The sequence below is a fragment of the Crassostrea angulata genome, chromosome 1 (assembly GCF_025612915.1).
Source record: "Crassostrea angulata isolate pt1a10 chromosome 1, ASM2561291v2, whole genome shotgun sequence".
Classification (NCBI taxonomy): domain Eukaryota; kingdom Metazoa; phylum Mollusca; class Bivalvia; order Ostreida; family Ostreidae; genus Magallana; species Magallana angulata.
In genome coordinates, this window is record NC_069111.1 from 48,905,492 (window position 1) to 48,925,543 (window position 20,052).

Genomic DNA, 20,052 nt, shown 5'->3' on the forward strand with positions numbered 1-20,052 from the left:
AAAGGTAAGCATGCGATAGAAAATTGTGATACTTTATATAAAACAGATATAATACTACACTTCTAAAGTAAAAGGTCGTCATTTTCACCTGAAAATTGCAAAGGTATTTTGATATTAAAATTCCATTTTTAAGTCATAGTGTTGTATGACACCTGAATGCAGAAACGCGTAATAAATAGTTTTCGACTAATAATTTTTAGAATAAAGCAAATATATATAAATATCATTTCCCTATCACGATGACCCCTGCAGTTTTGTTTTTTTTTATTTTAAAAAGTTATTTGAAATTGTGCAGATTCTGTAAGCCCCAATATGACCTAATGGAGAGCAATCCTTTACGTGTGCCAGATTATTATTTTAAAAAATTGTGATACTTTATATAAAACAGATATAATACTACACTTCTAAAGTAAAAGGTCGTCATTTTCACCTGAAAATTGCAAAGGTATTTTGCAATTAAAATTCCATGTTTAAGTCATAGTGTTGTATGACACCTGCATGCAGAAACGCGTAATAAATAGTTTTTTGACCAATAATTTTTAGAATAAAGCAAATATATATAAATATCATTTCCTTATCACGATGACCCCTGCAGTTTTGTTTTTTTTTATTTTAAAAAGTTATTTGAAATTGTGCAGATTCTGTAAGCCCCAATATTAACTTATGGAGAGCAATCCTTTACGTGTGCCAGATTATTATTTTAAAAAATTGTGATACTTTATATAAAACAGATATAATACTACACTTCTAAAGTAAAAGGTCGTCATTTTCACCTGAAAATTGCAAAGGTATTTTGCAATTAAAATTCCATGTTTAAGTCATAGTGTTGTATGACACCTGCATGCAGAAACGCGTAATAAATAGTTTTTTGACCAATAATTTTTAGAATAAAGCAAATATATATAAATATCACACTTATCACGATGACTCCTGCAGGTTTTTTTTTTATTTTAAAAAGTTATTTGAAATTGTGCAGTCTCTGTAAGCCCCAATATGACCTAATGGAGAGCAATCCTTTACGTGTGCCAGATTATTATTTTAAAATTTTTGAAATAAATTAAAGTCTTAGATAAATGACTTATATGATAACGTTCAGCTTTTGGTTTAAGGCATTTATCAACGATGTTTTAAAGGATTAAATTATTGAAATTTCATGAAACAAAGTCTCTCCTTTACAAGCCGAGCAAAACAATATAATTAGACGGAATGCTCATATGATCTCTATTTTACATTCTCTGCGCAGGAGTGCACAGAATGGATTGGCAATTATCATGAGTGCTCTTAATATAAGGGAAAAATTTAAGTGTTACTCTTTCCTATCTAGCGGACACAAGAGTGCGATTTGCGCTAAGTAAAACAAAAATTTAGGATAAAACAACATAATGATGCAGCTGTAATTATTATATGCAAGTGTTTTCTTGTAAAAAATTCGTCAAAATCAACACACATTTAAAGTCAGTTAATGTATTACAGTGTGTTTTGTACAATTCACCAATTGTCGAACATTAATTTTACTCTTTTTTTTTCGTCTGTCGTGAACACTTTTTTCAAATGTGTATTTGATTTAAAGATGTGAAAGTCTAGGATGACCTAATTTAACAACATTGAAGCAAACATCATTATCAAGATAGAGATTTGAGTCAGATTATTCAGTTTTACAAATGAAATGTGAAAACATTGAAAACAAATTAAGTAAACATGTGGCTTTTTTAGATAAACAAATTAACCTCGTTCTGTGGATATCATAGAAGGCAGCACTTACATTAGACGTACAACACAGAGCAAATACTCTCCAAGTCTTCAACCTTGGGATAAACTGAAAGATTCTTACAGAAGAAAGTTGTTATTCACTGCTTGAGAAGGAGTCAGCAAGGATACTGTCTTTTCCTCAACATTATCTCAAGCACATCTTGTCAAAATGATGACGCCTTTAATCTTCGTGGTGTTTCTATCCATTTGTCTAGGTAAGATTGAATTTGTGGTCAATGTTCTTTTAAAACACTACTTGTGCTATTGAAAGCCAAATAGAAATTGTTTCTTTTCTAACAAGTTAGCGGGGTTCCGCACCAAGAATGACGCGGGAATGGTTATGTAACCTACATCACAAACTAATACTTACTAGATCTGTAAATTTTGATGGTGTCAAGGTCACTCTATGTTATGGTTAACTAATTCATTGAAACGGAGTAAAGAACGTTTATATTATCTAACTTAATTAACAACAGACATTTCTATAGCACCAAAACATATCAGCTGTAACATTTGTCTGAAACAGTAGGAAGATTTGGACTACCAACTTCGTACAAAACTCTACTTTGCCTTTGTTCACGTAAATCTTCTATTGAAAATTTCATTTCAAAAAGCTTCAGAGTATGAGGAAATACAATGGAACTCCTGACAAAATTCTATTACCAAATTGTTTGCAGCACCAAACTTATATGAAATTGAAGTATTCTCTATTAAAGATGAGAAATTTGTCTGCTTCAAATAAAATGAACACTCTACAAATTCGTCAAAGAATTGTTAATGCCGATTTTTATTTCCTTTATTTATTTCCTCATGCAGTTAAAATGTATATCAATATATTTATTATGTATATTGACTGCAGATATTTCAGAATAGAAATAATCAAATTAGATATGAAAACGGCATTGTTAAAAAAATCAACTCCTATTCTTAGAGAGCTCACAAATGTCACTACATGTATTTTCATATCAATAAATGTTCCATTGACGCTCGAACACTTGGTATTTCCTTCCCTCGCGACTAGTGAACTACAAAATCTAATGGGTTTCAAAAGTTAATTTAATCTTGGGCATGATTTTCGGTTGGAAATCATGATATAAGGAAGCAAGCATACATGTATGATAAAAAAAGAAATTTACAACATGCATGTACGTTCTAATGTACGTGTTAACCTGTAAATATAGATGATTGAGGAAGACTTTTCAACATACATTATATCATTCGAGCTGTCAGCTCAACAATAACTCATTGCATTTTCTTTCTTCTTTTATTTGGGAAAAATATCATATACATTGCGTCCACTGAATACAATAGCCGTGTTAGATTGTCTTTAATTCTTTGACTTGATTTAATTTTTTTTTAAATAAAAGATTTTTTTTTAAAAAATATTCGTGTCAATGTTTGTTTTTATACACATACCTTCATGTTGTTTGAATATCTGAATCTTTTAAATATGTGTACAAATAAGATTTTTCCAAATATTTTTTATGGTCAATGTATAAAGTTATTGATTGTTCATGGGTAGTCACTGTTGAGGAACGTGTTCTATAGAGACAAGAAAACCCTCTGGTGATACAGTTTCGTCAATGTCACACCGGAAGTTACGTCATTCACTGTCGGAAGTTTGAAATCCTTGCTTTCATTACACAGGTAGTACAGCGGGGTACCGGCGTGCGCTGTGTCCTATCCTGTCCTGTCCAGACGCCCCGGAGCACTGCCGCCAGGTGTTTAACTATGGATGGATCAGCAATAAGTGGTGCCCCGTGTCATGCCAGCCGGTCTGCGAGTGCCCCACCCCCGCCCCGTGGGACCTGAGACACTGCGGGAACCGGGACCCCTACTGCCGCGTGTATAGGGAGACCGTTGACCTCCCAGACGGACGGCAGTGTCTCATCAAGTGTTTGCTGGCCTGTTCCTCTGGTTAGTTCTAGGGAACTTTGCCATCAGTTGTAAATTCTTTTGAGACAAAGTTGTTTTTACTTGATCAAAACATTAAACTTGTATAGTAATATGGTGATGACAAATGCATACCAGTCGTCATTTATTGTACAAAATTTTATCAATATTGTGTGTTTAACAATAATTGTTTCACAAGTTTTTATTAAATCAAGGTTCATTAGAGTTTCACTTGTGTTTTCTGTAAAGAGAGAAAGAGAGAGATGAATTTTGACTATATATTATATTACTAATTCAGCACTTTAAAATGTATATTGATAGCAGATCGTTTAAAGAAGTTGTTCTAAATATACCGGATATTTGGATATTTGTATCTCATATATGCATTTTTATATGGTTGCAAACCTATTAATACTCTCTCTCTCTCTCTCTCCTCTCTCTCTCTCTCTCTCAATACTCCTAGAAGCCACAAACTACAATGATGAAACTAAATAGACGGAATTGCTCACATTCAAGTTAACCAAAAAAAAAGAAAGCACCATTAACCAGCTACTAGATGGCATAGTGAACTAGACGCAATTGCTCAAATTATTAATTCATTTAATGCGCCTTATTTTTCTATAGATCATATTTGTCGACACAAAATATGTCAAAATGCAACAATGCCGCAACGAAATAAACATGATGGGTCTTTTGAATCAATTTATATGTGGAAAAAGAACACATTACCAAACGTGTGTTCCTTTGGGACCGCGGGCGAAACAATGTTCTCACTGGTACTCTCAAGTTAAAAATACCCTGGAATCTTCAAACATGTAAAGAACTTACACCAATTTTACACCTTGTAATCAATACTCTGCAGAGGAAACGTCTACGTATTAACTTCAAACCGAATGGCTCAACAATCTTCAAGGTGTACCAAAATTTCGGACATATATTCTCTTTAAATCCGGTCGAAATATACGTTACGTTAGACCTCCCAGAGCATAGCATGTCACCACTGACAATATACGTCCCCTATGGACAGACCCAGGTCGCTACAGAGGAGAAGCGGTCGAGGACAGAATTTGTATGATATTTGACTTGAATAAAATTGAAAGTGAAAAGTATTTTTTATTACACTGTCCATTCTTTAATAAGCAAAGAAGTCATTCATTTCACAAAATTTGATATAATTTAACCTTAAGGCAAAATATTGATTATTATATTTGTAAAAGAAATTTTGTAATTAGGGTCTTCCGTTTCCAACGGAAGACCCTCTTGTTATTCTACGGTTTCTTTTTAGGGTCTTCCGTTTCCAACGGAAGACCCTCTTGTTATTCTACGGTTTCTTTTTCTTTATTATTCTTTTTTTTCTTTTTCTGACTTTTTTGGAGCGCTATTTCTCAAAAACTATCCAACCGATTCGCACAAAATTTTCAGGAAAAATAAAGCATGATCGGCGCTACATTTAATAAAAATTTTAAATGATGACGTCACTTCCGGTTTCAGATATTGACGATTTTGTAAATTTTTTAGGGTCATTTTGTCCACGCATCTCCTCCGAAACTAATCAAGATAGAAGCTTGAAATTTTCAGGGATTGTAGATGAATGTATGTAGATGTACCCCCATGCTTCCAATGATGAAAATTGCTAAAGGCCTCCAAGCTCGCCTGAACCTGAAAATTGGCACCAAATTTTTTCACGAAATTTTTGCTCATTTTCTGTGATATCTTTTGATGTATAAATATTTTGTTATAAGATGTAATGCAAAAGTTGTTTCAAATTACACGGGCTTTCGTTTGATATCAAGAAATAGGGACTGGCCCCTCAAATTAGGGGCCAAGAGGGCTGTAAAGTCTTCTTACAATAACTCTTTACTGAATAATAATTTGTTATTAATTATAGAAGCAAAAATATTCATTGTTCGGCTGTTTATCTATACAGTACCATACCTAAGTCATATGTTACGTAATAAGGGATTTCAAGGGGCCAGAATTTCAAAATTTTGATCATTAATATCTGAAAAAGGAGAAATATTTTGAAAAGCATTGTAGAACAAAAGTTGCTTAAAATAATGTTCTGTACAATATGCTACCTTAATTTTTTTTGTTCATGACCCCATTTAGGAGATAAAGGGCTGGCCCCTAAAACACATTTGTAAAGATATCCTAAGAAGGGTTAACATTTCGTGAACACTTGTAGAACAAAATATGTTTATATTTGCAAGACCTTTCATTTGATATCAAGAAAAAGGGGCTGGCCCCTCCAATTAGGGGTCAAGAGGGGTCTTAAATCTTCTTACAAGAACTGTTTACTGAACAATAATTTGTTATTAATTATAGAAGCAAAAATGTTCATTGTACAATTGTTTATCTATACAGTATCATACCTCAGTCATATATTACGTAATTAGGGGTTTCAAGGGGCCAGAAGTTCAAAACTTTGATCATTTTAAAATATCTGAAAAAGCAGAAATATTTTTTAAAAGCAATGTAGAATAAAATAATGTTCTGAACAATATGATACCATAAATGTTGTTATTAGTTGCCCCGGAAAAGAGTTAAAGGGTTGGCCCCTAAAATACAGTTGTTTAGATATCTTGATAACGGTTAACCATTCGTTAACATTTGTAGAACAAAATATGTTTATATTAGCAAGACCTTTTATTTGATATAAAAAAAAGGGCTGACCCCTCAAATTAGGGACCAGAAGGGCTATTAAGTCTTTTTATAATAACTCTTTTCTGACCAATAATTTGATAAAAGTCATAAAGCAACAAAGGAGCTTTTATTAAGCTTAATTTAAAACTGAAATCTGTTTTAAAATCGGACGATGCATTACAAAAATATTGGGATTTAAAAATTGAGTTTTCCGGAAATTTTGTTTCCACGTTCTTGGTTAAGAAAATAGTGTTATTTTAAAAGTTAAATTAACTCATACCTAAAATAATTCGGAAATTGTTAATTCGTACTTGAAGACATTCGGGACTTTTTTTTATTAAGTCGTTCTAGAAATTGTAAAGGTTTTTGTTAATTCGTTCTTGAAATCATTCAGACATTGTTAAGTCGTACTAAGAATTATTCGATTTTTTTTTTAAAAAATTTTTTATTTTCTTTGTAGTTGGTTTTAGAACTCTGCTTCTTACAGGAGCTTCTATCTTTACTCTCGACACCACCGGAAGACCCACTCGTTGCTTTGCAACGAGCTTTGCTCTAGTTCTTTATTATTCTTTTTTTTTCTTTTTCTGACTTTTTTGGAGCGCTATTTCTCAAAAAGGATACAACCGATATGCACAAAATTTTCAGGACTGATAAAGCATGATCGGTGCTACATATTATTAAATTTTCAAATGATGACGTCACTACCAGTTTCAAATATTGACGATTTTGTAAATTTTTAAGGGTCATTTTGTCCACGCATCTCCTCCAAAACTAATCAAGATAGAAGCTTGAAATTTTCAGGGATTGTAGATGAATGTATCTAGATGTACCCCCATGCTTCCAATTATGAAAATTGCTCAAGGCCTCAAAGCTCGCCTTAACCTGAAAATTAGCACCAAATTTTTTCACGAAATTTTCGCACATTCCCTGTGATATCTTTTGATGTATAAATATTTTGTAAACAAAAGTTGTTTAATTTTGCAAGACCTTTAATTTGATATCAAGAAAAAGGGGCTGGCCCCTCATATTTACGTAATTAGGGGTTTCAAGGGGCCAGAAGTTGAAAAATTTGATCATTAATATCAGAAAAAGGAGAAATATTTTGAATAGCACTGTAGAACAAAAGTTGTTTAAAATAATGTTCTCAACAATACGAAAACTAAAATTTTGTTGTTGGTGGCCCCAGGTAAGGAGTTTAAGGGTCGGCCCCTAAAACACATTTAAACAGATATCTTCAGAAAGGTTAACAATTCCTAAACACTTGTTGAACAAAGTATGTTTATATTTGCAAGACCTTTAATTTGATATCAAGAAAAAGGGGCTGGCCCCTCATATTAGGGGCCAAGGGGGCTCTAAAGTCTTTTTATAATAACTCTTTACTGAAAAAAATTTCGTTATTATTTATAGAAGCAAAAATGCTCATTGTACAGCTGTTTATCTATACAGTATCATACCAAAGTCATATGTTACGTAATTAGGGGTTTCAAGGGGCCAGAAGTTGAAAACTTTGATCATTTATATCTGAAAAAGGAGAAATATTTTGAAAAGCAATGTAGAACAAAAGTTCTTCAAAATAATGTTCTTAACAATATGATACCAACAATTTTGTTGTTAGTGGCCCCGATAAGGGGTTAAAGGGTCAGCCCCTAAAACACAGTTGCTTAGATATCTCGATAACGTTTTACAATTTGTGAACACTTGTAGAACAAAAGATGTTTAAATTAACGATATCTTTAATTTGATATAAAGAAAAAGGGGCTGACCCCTCAAATTAGGTGCCAGAAGGGCTATTAAGTCTTTTTATAATAACTTTTTTCTCACCAATAATTTGATATTAATCATAAAGCAACAAAGAAGCCTTTTTTATGCTTAATTTTAAACTGAAATCCGTTTTAAAATCAGACGATGCATTACAAAAATATTGGAATTTAAAAATTGAGTTTTCCGGAAATTTTGATTCCACGTTCTTTGTTAAGAAAATAGCGTTATGTTCAAAGTAAATTTAACTCGTACCAAAAATATTGTTAAGTCGTACTTGAACACATTCGGATTTTTTTTGTTAAGTCGTTCTTGAAATCAGAAAGGTTTTTGTTAATTCGTACTTAAAATCATTCGTATTTGGTTAAGTCGTACCAGGAATAATTCGATTTTTTTCATCTTTTTATTATCGTTTCTCTTGTTATTGGTTTAAGAGCTCTGCTTCTTACAGGAACTTCCAGCTTTACTTCCGACATGAACGGAAGACCCACTCGTTGCTTTGCAACGAGCTTTGCTCTAGTTACATGTATTATTTAATATACATTTCACAATAAATAATAATAAACTACTAACTTAATTATTTACTTAATTACTTATATGACTACATTAACAAAACATGGGATAATTAATATATATTAGGCAATAAGTATTTAAAAAGCTTAAAGATAAAAGTCAAACACACAATTCAGATGATTGTGATAGCTTAAGTAGTAATACGAGATAAAAATAGAAAAATTATCTTCTTCCTTTGAATTTATTTTGAATAAAAAACATGTATGCATTTCTGCATTGGAAACACGTTCTCAAAAAAACTGCGGAAGTTCTAGAGAAATGTGAAGTGGTCCACGCTTCCTTCAGCTGTGGCTAAATGAATACCTTCTTTACCAGTTGCTCTAACTTTATCATAGCCCGCCTATTTTTGAAGAATATCCCTCACTCTATCGTTGCTGCAATTATTTAATCGATGACACAAGGTTATTGTTACCAATAAATGCCATCCTTTTTTCATTATGGCGAAGATGCAATGTCACTTAATAGCAGTATGAACTTATGCGATGGATTAATAATTACTAGTATCAACTTTTTACTATCATTAATGCTCACGGAAAAACTAATTTTACTGTAAATAAAAACATTTTTGGGAACAAATTTTGTAATTATGCATGGGATGTATGTGTCAACTATATATCTCTTTGTAAATCAAGCTGGCATTATAAATGTATAATAAGCAGATGTACGCATGCAGGGGGTATATCCATTAAAACAAAATTTTGTTGGAGTTGTTTTTGTTTTTCTCCACTTATTATTGATGATACACTTCCTGTTCATCACTTCATTCATCTTGCTTGTGCACTACTTAGTTAGTTTCCTTGTTCAGTTTGTAAAATCAATGGTCAAGTATAAACTTAAATATCTTAATTTTAATGAGAAAAACTCCATTTATTTCACGTCAGCTTACATTTACGTACGGAAATATTTCTATGATTAAAAAACCCCGACGAGATGAGACTTAAACTACAAATATAAACTTCACAATCACTACCTCTTTAAGCACATCGATATATACCCGAGGAGAACAATCTTTTTTCTTTCTTTTAATTTATTTGCTGCTTCGATTTCATTCGCAAAAAGGTATAATTGACATGAATAAAAAAATCTATTAGCATTGAAACATTATTCAACACTTTGAGAAGACAAATACGTATTACGTTGACAAAAGCGGCCCTATAATTATCATATTTGCCATTATCTTTTGAACCTATACAATTTTAGGGGATTTGATACCGAACAATTCTTTAACTTTATGTCTAAATGTCAGATCAAAATATCCATACAGAAAGGGGTTGACAATGTTGTTAACAAGGAATAGTCTTCTTAGAATGATGAGAATGTTCATTGTGACATCATTGCTGACTGTCCAAAACTCGGGATCGTCCTTCCAGCTTACAATTAAAGCCAAAGAAGGAACATTTGACAAGACATATATCAAGGCAATGAACATCAGCATTACCGTAAACCGGTGTTTAGTCTTTGTTCTCTTTTCCATGCTCTTTTTATTGTAGATGGACAGTGACCTATTATTTGATAGGGACGATTTTCTGCTGCTACCGTGCGTCGAGTTGGAGACGTCACTAACTTGTCTGCCGTCAGCAGAGGATTCTGCTTCTATGCTGTCCTCATTTTTCAGGCTTTGACTAATATAATGTTTGTTGAATGTCCGATATATGGTTAAGCCTATAGGAACGTAAAATCCCATTGTCACAATAATGTTCATAACTCCAATGAAGAAAAGACAAACAAAGTATACTGGTTCGAAATCTCTCCAGCCGCCTTCCCCCGCGTTGGTTGAGCAGTAGTAGGCTGTTACATTTTCTCCTTTGTACTCCTGAGTCACTGGGATATTCCCCGTCAAGAAGAAGAAAGGGATGGCTAAGACCATACTTGTTCCTACAGTGGAACCATACACAATGTGGCGCCATTTACCGTTCATCTGTGGTGCATGGGGTTTGCAAACTTTCAGGTAACGTTGGATTGCGATCAACAACAAAATCAGCGTTGATATCGCGGCACTTAACCACGAAGCGTACCATAAGAAACGGCAGAGAGAATCGGAGGGGAATCTCAGCGGATAGAAATTTGACAACAGACACAAGATACACGCTGTAACACACGCGACAAGATCCATGATGGCCAGGTGTGGAATAAAATATCGCTGTCCCAAGTCCCTCCGCATTTTTACTGCGTATGTCACGATAACTAACCCATTTCCAAAGGTTCCGATGATCAGGCATAAAAAGAGATAAAGTGTGTAGGGCGAGCGTCGTGTAATCAAATACTGACCCCACTCCAACGTAAGATTCCCATCCATATTAATGCTCCGCTCTCTCCAAATATCGTGTATCTTCTTCAAGCACCTGTCAGACTGAGAAAACGAACGGTTGCTCTCGTGACCATTGACAAAATCAAGAAGGAAATAAAACAGTCTATCCACGCTAGCTCTTTTCCCGGAAATCAGACACGGAAATTTTTACTTTATTTCAAAAACAACTTGAGTGACATCAAGGCATTCAGCCTCAGCAGGCGTTAATTACATTTAGATATGTCATTGTGGTCACCCTTATTCTTTAACCTCCCTTAAAAGCAAATTGTGTATTATTATATTTGTCCATCGACATCCTTATATACGCTTTTAAACATAATTATCATCTGTTTTCCCTTTAGTTTTATTATTCTTATTTAGTTTTGCCTCACTTTCATTTCTTGAAATTCTCTTATGTATTTTCTATTCTTTTTGTCACAAGTGCATACTTAATTAAAACAAAATTGACACTCGAAGTGTCACTTGAAGTTTTATTCGATATTTTTTTTACTTTCATTTTCTTGTTTGTCAGTGTATAAACAGTCGTTTAAAGTAGGCGATACTCGGAAATTTGCTGTTATATATTTAGACTTTGACTTTCCTGATGATCTAAGGATTACTCAATTAATGTCGGGTTGCTTCGTCCAGAATATATAGTGAACATTTCCGGATCAAAAGCTTTCCATCCACGTAGAGAATAATATGTATACTTAAATAGTATTGTATTATTAGGGGCTAATTTTAAATGATAACAAGAGGCCCATGGGGCCACATCGCTCACCTGAGCAACAATGGGCGTTCAAAAGATATTGTGCCATATGGTCCCTCGGTAGAAAAACAAAAAATAAATATTGTAAAGTATTCGAATTTTACACTTTTTTTGTATACATGTAATCTTTGACATTGTACCTTCATGAAATACTATTTTTTACCAGAATAAGAAAATTCTACGCAAGATATAAAACTAAACATTTGGTAGAGGTATACTGTTAAGTTGTTAACTTCCAAATCCCTATATTTTCGTTCTGCCCCCCCCCCCCCACTTTGTAAAGCGATCAAAATATATGAGTGCATATAGTTACATTTTTTTCATCAACTACTCACTACTTACTAGTTATTGTTTTAAAAAAAAATAATAGTTATTGTTTTTTATTTTAAAAACCCTACATGTATAGATGTGAAGAAGAAAATTGTACCTCAATGTGCTCAATTTCTCAAATTAAAAACATTCAAAAATTTTATTTGTCTTCTCCATTACAATTAAATGACTGTTATTTACTTCGCGTACAAACCAGGATAATTTTCCGCTGTGATATTCTTAGGAATAGCGATAATTACTTTATCCCCGCAACAGAAATGTGTCAGAAATATGGAAACTGTTTTAAAGATGTCGTTTTTATTTACTCGTGTCTGAAAAACTATCAAAATGGATGTAGATTTCACATTATTTATTGTATAAAGAGAGGGAGAGTAGATATATACAGAATACTGTGGAATCATTAAATTTCGTGGGGGCCAATTTTCGTGGATGACTTAAATTTTACAGATTCGTGGGGACGTAATTTCGTGTTTTCATATATATCTACAAAAGGGAATATGACTTTATTACCCTAATTCATCAATTCGTGAAGGATGTTATTTCGTGGATGAGAGGTACCCAAGAATTCCACGAAAAATGAGCCACCACGAAATCTAATGATTTCACAGTATCATTATTTTATTTTGTTTGTACAAGTATTTAACATACTCTAATTCATAGAGATTTTCTAATGTTCAACCAAAATTTCAGCGTCAATTGTAGAATTACAAGCAAGATACAGAGCTCACAGTTCGCCTAGGTTTGATTCATATTTTGTTCACATGAGTTTATTACATTCAGCTTATGATTTTTAACTTGGTATTTCCTATTCAGCATTTAAAATGGAAAAAAAGAATGGCCTAAGATTTTATATTCTTTTATTCACTCAATACCAGTTCACTGGTATTTGAGGTTCAAAATCAGTTTATACAAATGTACACAAACACAGTGAAGGATCACATGTACAGTAGGAGTAATAATGACGAAAAAATGTTAAGTTTACAATACAATAAGATGTTAAAGTTGGTTTCTGAACGAACAGACTTTGAAAATTTTCTCAATAAATATTGACAAATTTTTTACTTTTTTAATCTTTAGTTTTTAAGATCTGTGTACAAACATAGAATTGTGAGCAAATCTCTGTATCTTGCTTATAATTTGAAGCTTAACACTCAAATATGGTTAGTTATTAGAAATTGAAAACAATTAAACACAAGAAACATTCACTATAACAAATAAAGAACACAATTTATTTTTTCGAAATGAATCATATAGATACATGTATATACCTACATATTTCCGTCAGCAATGTCAAACTTTATTTAAATTGAATAAACTCGAGAAAATGCCGAGCATCGCAACAAAACCTATTGCATTAATCTACCATTACGCAAAAGATAATGCCGATCGAATTACCGGTAGAATGAATTGTATTTCATTATTTTTTAATACATCAGATTTTGCTTAATTTGCGCAGGTAAACAGTTAACTGTTTGATTTACCAAAGTCTCTGTTTGATTTGATACGTAAAAATCACGAAATAATACAGACGATTGTTCCCAGGTTACAAGCAGAAATAATGAAAACGAAACGAAAATCGGAACAAGCTAACACCAACGTCATGTGTGAAAACTGTCAACGCATTGAAATATTTAGCCTCAATTTACTTCACAAAATCGGCAACGATATATTTTGCATGTTTCAAAAATTTCCCTTCATACGCGAACTGTTGCACAACAAGCAAATTCATCATAGTCAGATCGACCCTTTTTCTTATAATGTCATGGCTGCTTTAAACAAAGAACCTCGTTTTAGATGTATGGAATACGAGTCTAGGTAAAATGGGTATGCAAACCCGGGCCGTGGCAAAATAAAAGCCAAGGCAGATCGACAATCGTCAATTCCAAATACGCATTATTTTGCAGCAATATTTACAGCGAATACAAATATACTAGTCCATCAAATATCCTGATATTTTAATGAGATTGGCAGATTAATATCTGCCAATCTTTGTTTTGCCCAGACCAAGTCTTGCCTACCCATTTTACCGGATGCCGGATTACCGGATGCCGAGCCCGAAGTTATTAAACTGATAGAAACACCCATTTCCTTTATTATTATTTTCGTAATAACTCAAATTTGACACAGAATTAGCACTTAATTTTTGCAATTTATATTTTCCTTCCCATAAGGATAATTTATGCTAAACTACGTTGAATTGGAATCAGTAGTTCTTGAGAAGAAGATTTTTAAAAATGCACCCCCCTTTTTCTACAGTTTCAAGGTTTTCTCCGCTTTGAATACAGATCGGACTTTTATTTTTGCAATTTATATTCGCCCTCACATAAGGATGCTTTGTGCCAAATTTGGTTGAAATTGGATAAGCGGTTTTAGAGAAGAAGTTCAAAATGTAAAAAGTTTACAGACGGACAGACAGACAGACGGACAGACGGACAGACGGACAGACGGACGACGGACAAAATGTGATCAGAATAGCTCACTTGAGCTTTCAGCTCAGGTGAGCTAAAAACGATAAAAAGATCTTAAGTTTTTAAAAAGTGAGAAAAACACATTTCAACAAAGTTTTTCAAAAGTCAACCGATTTTCATTTTTTTTCCTTTAAGGTAGAAGAATTCGCGTCCATAGTTTAAAATATAATTCGAAACAGCATTTTAATACTAAAACAATAAAATGCTTCCTCTACTGTAGTGTTTCATGCCGTCATAAATGTACATGTATTTTGGCTTTTCAGCAAAAAATATACGAGCCGCGTTTTAAGGTTATGAAATGATTGATATTTTAATAGTTTAGCTCGTATGACACATCACGTGTCTCTGCAACATTTTTTTTAAAATATGGAGTTAGTATTACACGTATTCATGCATGTTCTTATTTTACTGATTTAATAGTATACTACTTAGAATAATGATTAGAATTACACCTTTCTTATGGATTTTGACTTCATTTGTTTTTTGGGGGGTTTTTAGGTCACCTGAGTCACTCAGGTGACCTATTGCAATTGGTCTTCGTCCGTCGTCGTGCGTTGTGCGTCGTGCGTCGTGCGTTAACAATTTTACATTTTTAACTTCTTCTTGAAAACTACCAGGCCAATCGTTACCATTTTTGGTGTGAAGCATCTCTATGGTAAGAAGAATCTAAATTGTGAAATTTATGGCTCTACCACCCCTGGGGTGCCACGGGCGGGGCCAAATATGCAAAAAAAGCCAAATTTTCAAAAATCTTCTTCTCTACTTCCACACATGTGAGGAAAAAACTGAATGCATGGTTATGATGTCCATGAGGCCCTCTACCAAAATTGTGAAATTTATGGCCCCTGGGTCAGGGGTTCTGGCTCTAGGGTGGGGCCAATATGGCCATATAGTAAAAATGTATTAAATCTTAGAAAATCTTCTTCTCTACTACCATATATATTTGTTAAAAACTAAATGCATGATTATGATGTCCATGAAGCCCTCTTCCTAAATTGTGAAATTCATGACCCCTGGGTCAGGGGTTCAGGCTCTAGAGTGGGGCCAATATGGCCAAATAGTAAATATGTATTAAATCTTAGAAAATCTTCTTGTCTACTCCCATATATATTTGATAAAAACTAAATGCCTGATAATGATGTCTATGAAGCCTTCAATCTAAATTGTGAAATTCATGACCCCTGGGTCAGGGGTTCAGGCTCTAGGGTGGGGCCAATATGGCCATATAGTAAAAATGTATTAAATCTTAGAAAATCTTCTTCTTTACTACCATATATATTTGTTAAAAACTAAATTCATGACTATGATGTTCATGAAGCCCTCTACCTAAATTGTGAAATTCATGACCCCTGGGTCAGGGGTTCAGGCTCTAGGGTGGGGCCAATATGGCCATATAGTAAAAATGTATTAAATCTTAGAAAATCTTCTTCTTTACTACCATATATATTTGTTAAAAACTAAATGCATGACTATGATGTTCATGAAGCCCTCTACCTAAATTGTGAAATTCATGACCCCTGGGTCAGGGGTTCTGGCTCTAGGGTGGGGCCGATATGGCCAAATAGTAAAAATGTATTAAATCTTAGAAAATCTTCTTCTCTACTCCCATATATATTTGTTAAAAACTAAATGCATAGTTATGATGTCCAAGAAGCCCTCTACCTTAATTGTGAAATTCATGACCCCTGGTTCAGGGGTTCAGGCTCTAGGGTGGGGCCGATATGGCCAAATAGTAAAAATGTATTAAATCTTAGAAAATCTTCTTCTTTACTCCCATATATATTTGTTAAAAACTAAATGCATGATTATGATGTCCATGAGGCTCTCTACTAAAATTGTGAAATTCATGACCCCTTTGTTAGGTGTTCATGCTCTAGGGTGGGGCCAATATGGTCATATAGTAAAAATGATTTAAATCTTAAAAAATCTCTTTCTCTACTCCCACACATGTGGGTAAAAAACTGAATACATGGTTATGATATCCACAATCTCCTTTACCTAAATTGTGAAATTCATGGCCCCTGGGTCAGGGGTTCAGGACATGAGGGGGGGGGGGCAATATGGCAATAAAGTGTTAATGCATATAATGTTTAAAAATCTTCTTCTCTATTCTCACACATCTGTATAAAAAAAACGACTAATAATTATGTTTACCAGGAAGTCCTCTACTGAAATTTTAATTTTCATGTCCCCTTGGGTATGGGTTTTGACTCTAGGGCAGGGCCAAAATGGATGTATAGATGTTAATGCATATAACGTTAAAAAATTATCTTCTTTACTCCCACACACCTGAAAGGAAAACTGAATTCATTATTTTGTAGACCAGATCTTTTAGTTTTTCACCAAAATTATAGGTTTCACAGTTCTTTTTTAATTAAATGTGGTTGTCATTACAAATTTATAATTTTTCTACTCCAGTATGAAACCTTATTAATTAGATGCATATATGAGACTCCATGACAAGTTTGTGTATTGGATATATGCTACTCAGGTGACCGTTAAGGCCAATTGGCCTCTTGTTTTGTGAAAAAGAAAGTGAGCACACAAGATGGTAAGTTTGCAGGAATCCTCGACACGAATCAATTGGGATTTAAATGTCTATAACCTCGAAAGGCTATATACAGGTTTCAACAAAAATATATTATGTTGAGAGTCGAAGTACATGGCTATTCCGGTTATTAAAAAACTCACAAGCTTTCAAAAAATGGCAATGAGAGGTAAACCGATAACTAGTTGGAAATGTTAATGCAAACATATTTTAATGAAGTTATATTGTGTATATCCTAAAAAAAACTAGTAATAAGAAAAGAAATTAGTGTTCTTACAGCAGATCTAGAAATCAATAACAACAAATTAAAATATACCGGTATATTATAATTCAACATCATGTTATAATATGCCGGTATATTTTAATTATTATTATATATATTTTATATAATAACAAACATTTAAAACAAAAAAGTTTAATTTTTTTAAAAAGACCCCCAGTTGGATTTGAACCCAAAACACTGAATGTTTGTTTTCACTAATCCAGGACGAATTCGAAACCACTGAGCCATGCGAGACTTGTCCATATGCTCTATAAAGTACTGTTTGAAACAACATTGTCATATCAATGGACTTTGTTTTTTATCCTTCAAAAAATAATTTGAAAAAGTACATATTAGTCATCTCTCCATTTTTTTTTTAAAATCTACATTTTTAATGTTGAAATATGTTACCTTTACACGTTTCAAATTTGTAGAGAGAAGACCCAGAGACAACAAAATCATTGAAAAACAGTTGTAAATAAGTAGGATTTTGCACGAATTGCATCGTGTTGCTACATTTAGACCCATATTATGATAAAACCTTTTGCATTTCAAATATTTTTCCACTCATTCCACAAGAAACCAAATAACGGTTATAATTCGAAAAATATTCAAAATTAATTGATGAAATTTTTACCCTCATTGTGCGCCCAGATTCCTGCCGAATGTACATCTTAAGCGCCGACTTTCTTTCTCGCAACGCATGCCTTACGAAATTAAATTTGGGTGTCGCATAATCCTCACATCAGTATTGAAATATCGTCTATTATGTATTATTTATCTCAAATATAAATGAGAGCGGACCCATTTCAGCTTCACATAAGCAAATATTTTTCCAAAGAAACATTGAGGTGATGTTCAACGTATTACACGTGGCTTCTATTCCTTATCCTATCACCTAAAATTCAACTGAAATATTATCATGAAACGTATTAATTAAAGAACCAACCTAGGCGCGGTAAATTACCATCAATCTTTTTTCTATAATTCAATTTAACAAAACAAAACGGTTTAGTGATATACATGTATAATTATACAATCATTTAAAACAAAAACGTCCCGTGATGATTATGCAATCGATCAATGTGCAGATATTTACAAATATAGACCGGTTTTGAAAACTTGAGGTGTATTAATGAAAATGCTGCACCACGAACTGCAGTCATTGCTTGCTGTTAACAAAACAACAACCTTTGATCCGCTCCTTTCTTTACTGCTGTTGAGGATAAAACAAAGATGTGGATCAAAGATCTGATTAGAAAAGGAACAGAGATATTACATATATATATATCAGGCTCCAGAGTTTGTGAGTCCATTCATTTGGGAAACCTTATGTATTTTTAAAAACTCTTCCGCTTGTCAGAATGTTAAAGTTATTCTTGTTGGTAAAATGAGGATTTTGAATTTACTAGGTGGGTTTAAATATAAAAGTTACGTTTTATTAATTCTGTATTTACAATCTCTGAGTAAATTCAAAAACAACATGACAACTGAATTCAGATTTGTAAATATGAAGAAGAAATATGTGGGGTTTTTTTTCACAAACAATAACATGATTTTCTGAATACATTCTAATTTATTGTTAAAGTGGAATGTTATATCAAAAATATTGGACTGTAAATTCTAATATACAATTCCATTAATAAAAAAATATACAGTATTGATATATAATAACAAAATACTACAAAACTTGATTTCCTTGAGGGAGAATGCACACAACCTGCAGTAAACTGGGAAAAATTGATTATTTACAAATAAAAACACTGGAATGTTTGGAGTTCTGGTGGACTGAGCAATTTTTTCAGCAACATTATCACACAGTTGTACAAACCAGTTGAAATATTAATTATGTCAATATCATAAACTTGATTGTGCTGCAATATGATATATACGAACATAACACACATCAAACAAGACTTTATAAAAAATATTATCACTTTCAGGTGTTGGAAGTGAGCAGACAAACGGAGTAACATATCATATATGTCACGCACCAAGTTTTTAATTTAGATAACCAAGTATGAAAACAATGGATTGGAGATATGGCTTGTGGAAAACACTGCACAAGTGACATCACAAGATTTGTTCTTCATTTCAAAAATCATAGGTAGGTGGTGTCAGTGCAAGTCAAACAGATGAAAAGATAAACTAGCATTAAACTACACATATCGGATACATTTTGTAACAAATTAAGTGTTAACAGCTCTACGAAGTTAAGTAGGAATGTAACCATGGTAACAGAAAATAACACTAAAACTACAAAAGATAAAGTCAGCTATACACACACAATAATACTAGAAATGTAGAAATCTTCTAGGTGCATAGATAAAATTGGAATGCATCGACTAAAAATATAAGTGTTTTCAGCCTCTGGATAAAAAAATGTATATATGACTAAAAAAGCAAGTACTGGACAATGTTATCAAGCTCAAGATATACTTTGTTCAACCTCTGGATACTACCAGTCCATCACAACTGTTACATATAAACTTGTTGATATGTTTGTTCATTGGAAATGAAACTGAGAGGAAAAAACAACTTGTTCATAAAAAAAACAGTCTTAAACTTATAATCACACTATATACAGGGGATGGGTCTGAATTGTCAGTATCAATACAGTATTTTCTCAACAAATCATTCAAAGCACTTAAAATGAACATCTTCCTGCTCATTATCTTTTAATTTGTTCTAGATGATAAATATGTAAACTTCAAACTTACCACACTATCTTCATTACTAACTTTTAAAACAGTGTAAATTTTTTATCATGTG

General features: G+C 33.0%; 1 protein-coding gene across 1 annotated transcript; it reads left to right on the forward strand.

Moving 5' to 3' along the window:
• Positions 1-1,584: 1,584 nt before the first annotated feature.
• LOC128180972 (uncharacterized) lies at positions 1,585-3,867 on the forward strand. Its single transcript, XM_052849192.1, has 2 exons — positions 1,585-1,964; positions 3,397-3,867. The coding sequence occupies exons 1-2, from the start codon at positions 1,919-1,921 to the stop codon at positions 3,669-3,671; spliced, it is 321 nt and encodes a 106-aa protein (XP_052705152.1). The 5' UTR covers positions 1,585-1,918; the 3' UTR covers positions 3,672-3,867.
• The last annotated feature ends 16,185 nt before the right edge of the window (positions 3,868-20,052 follow it).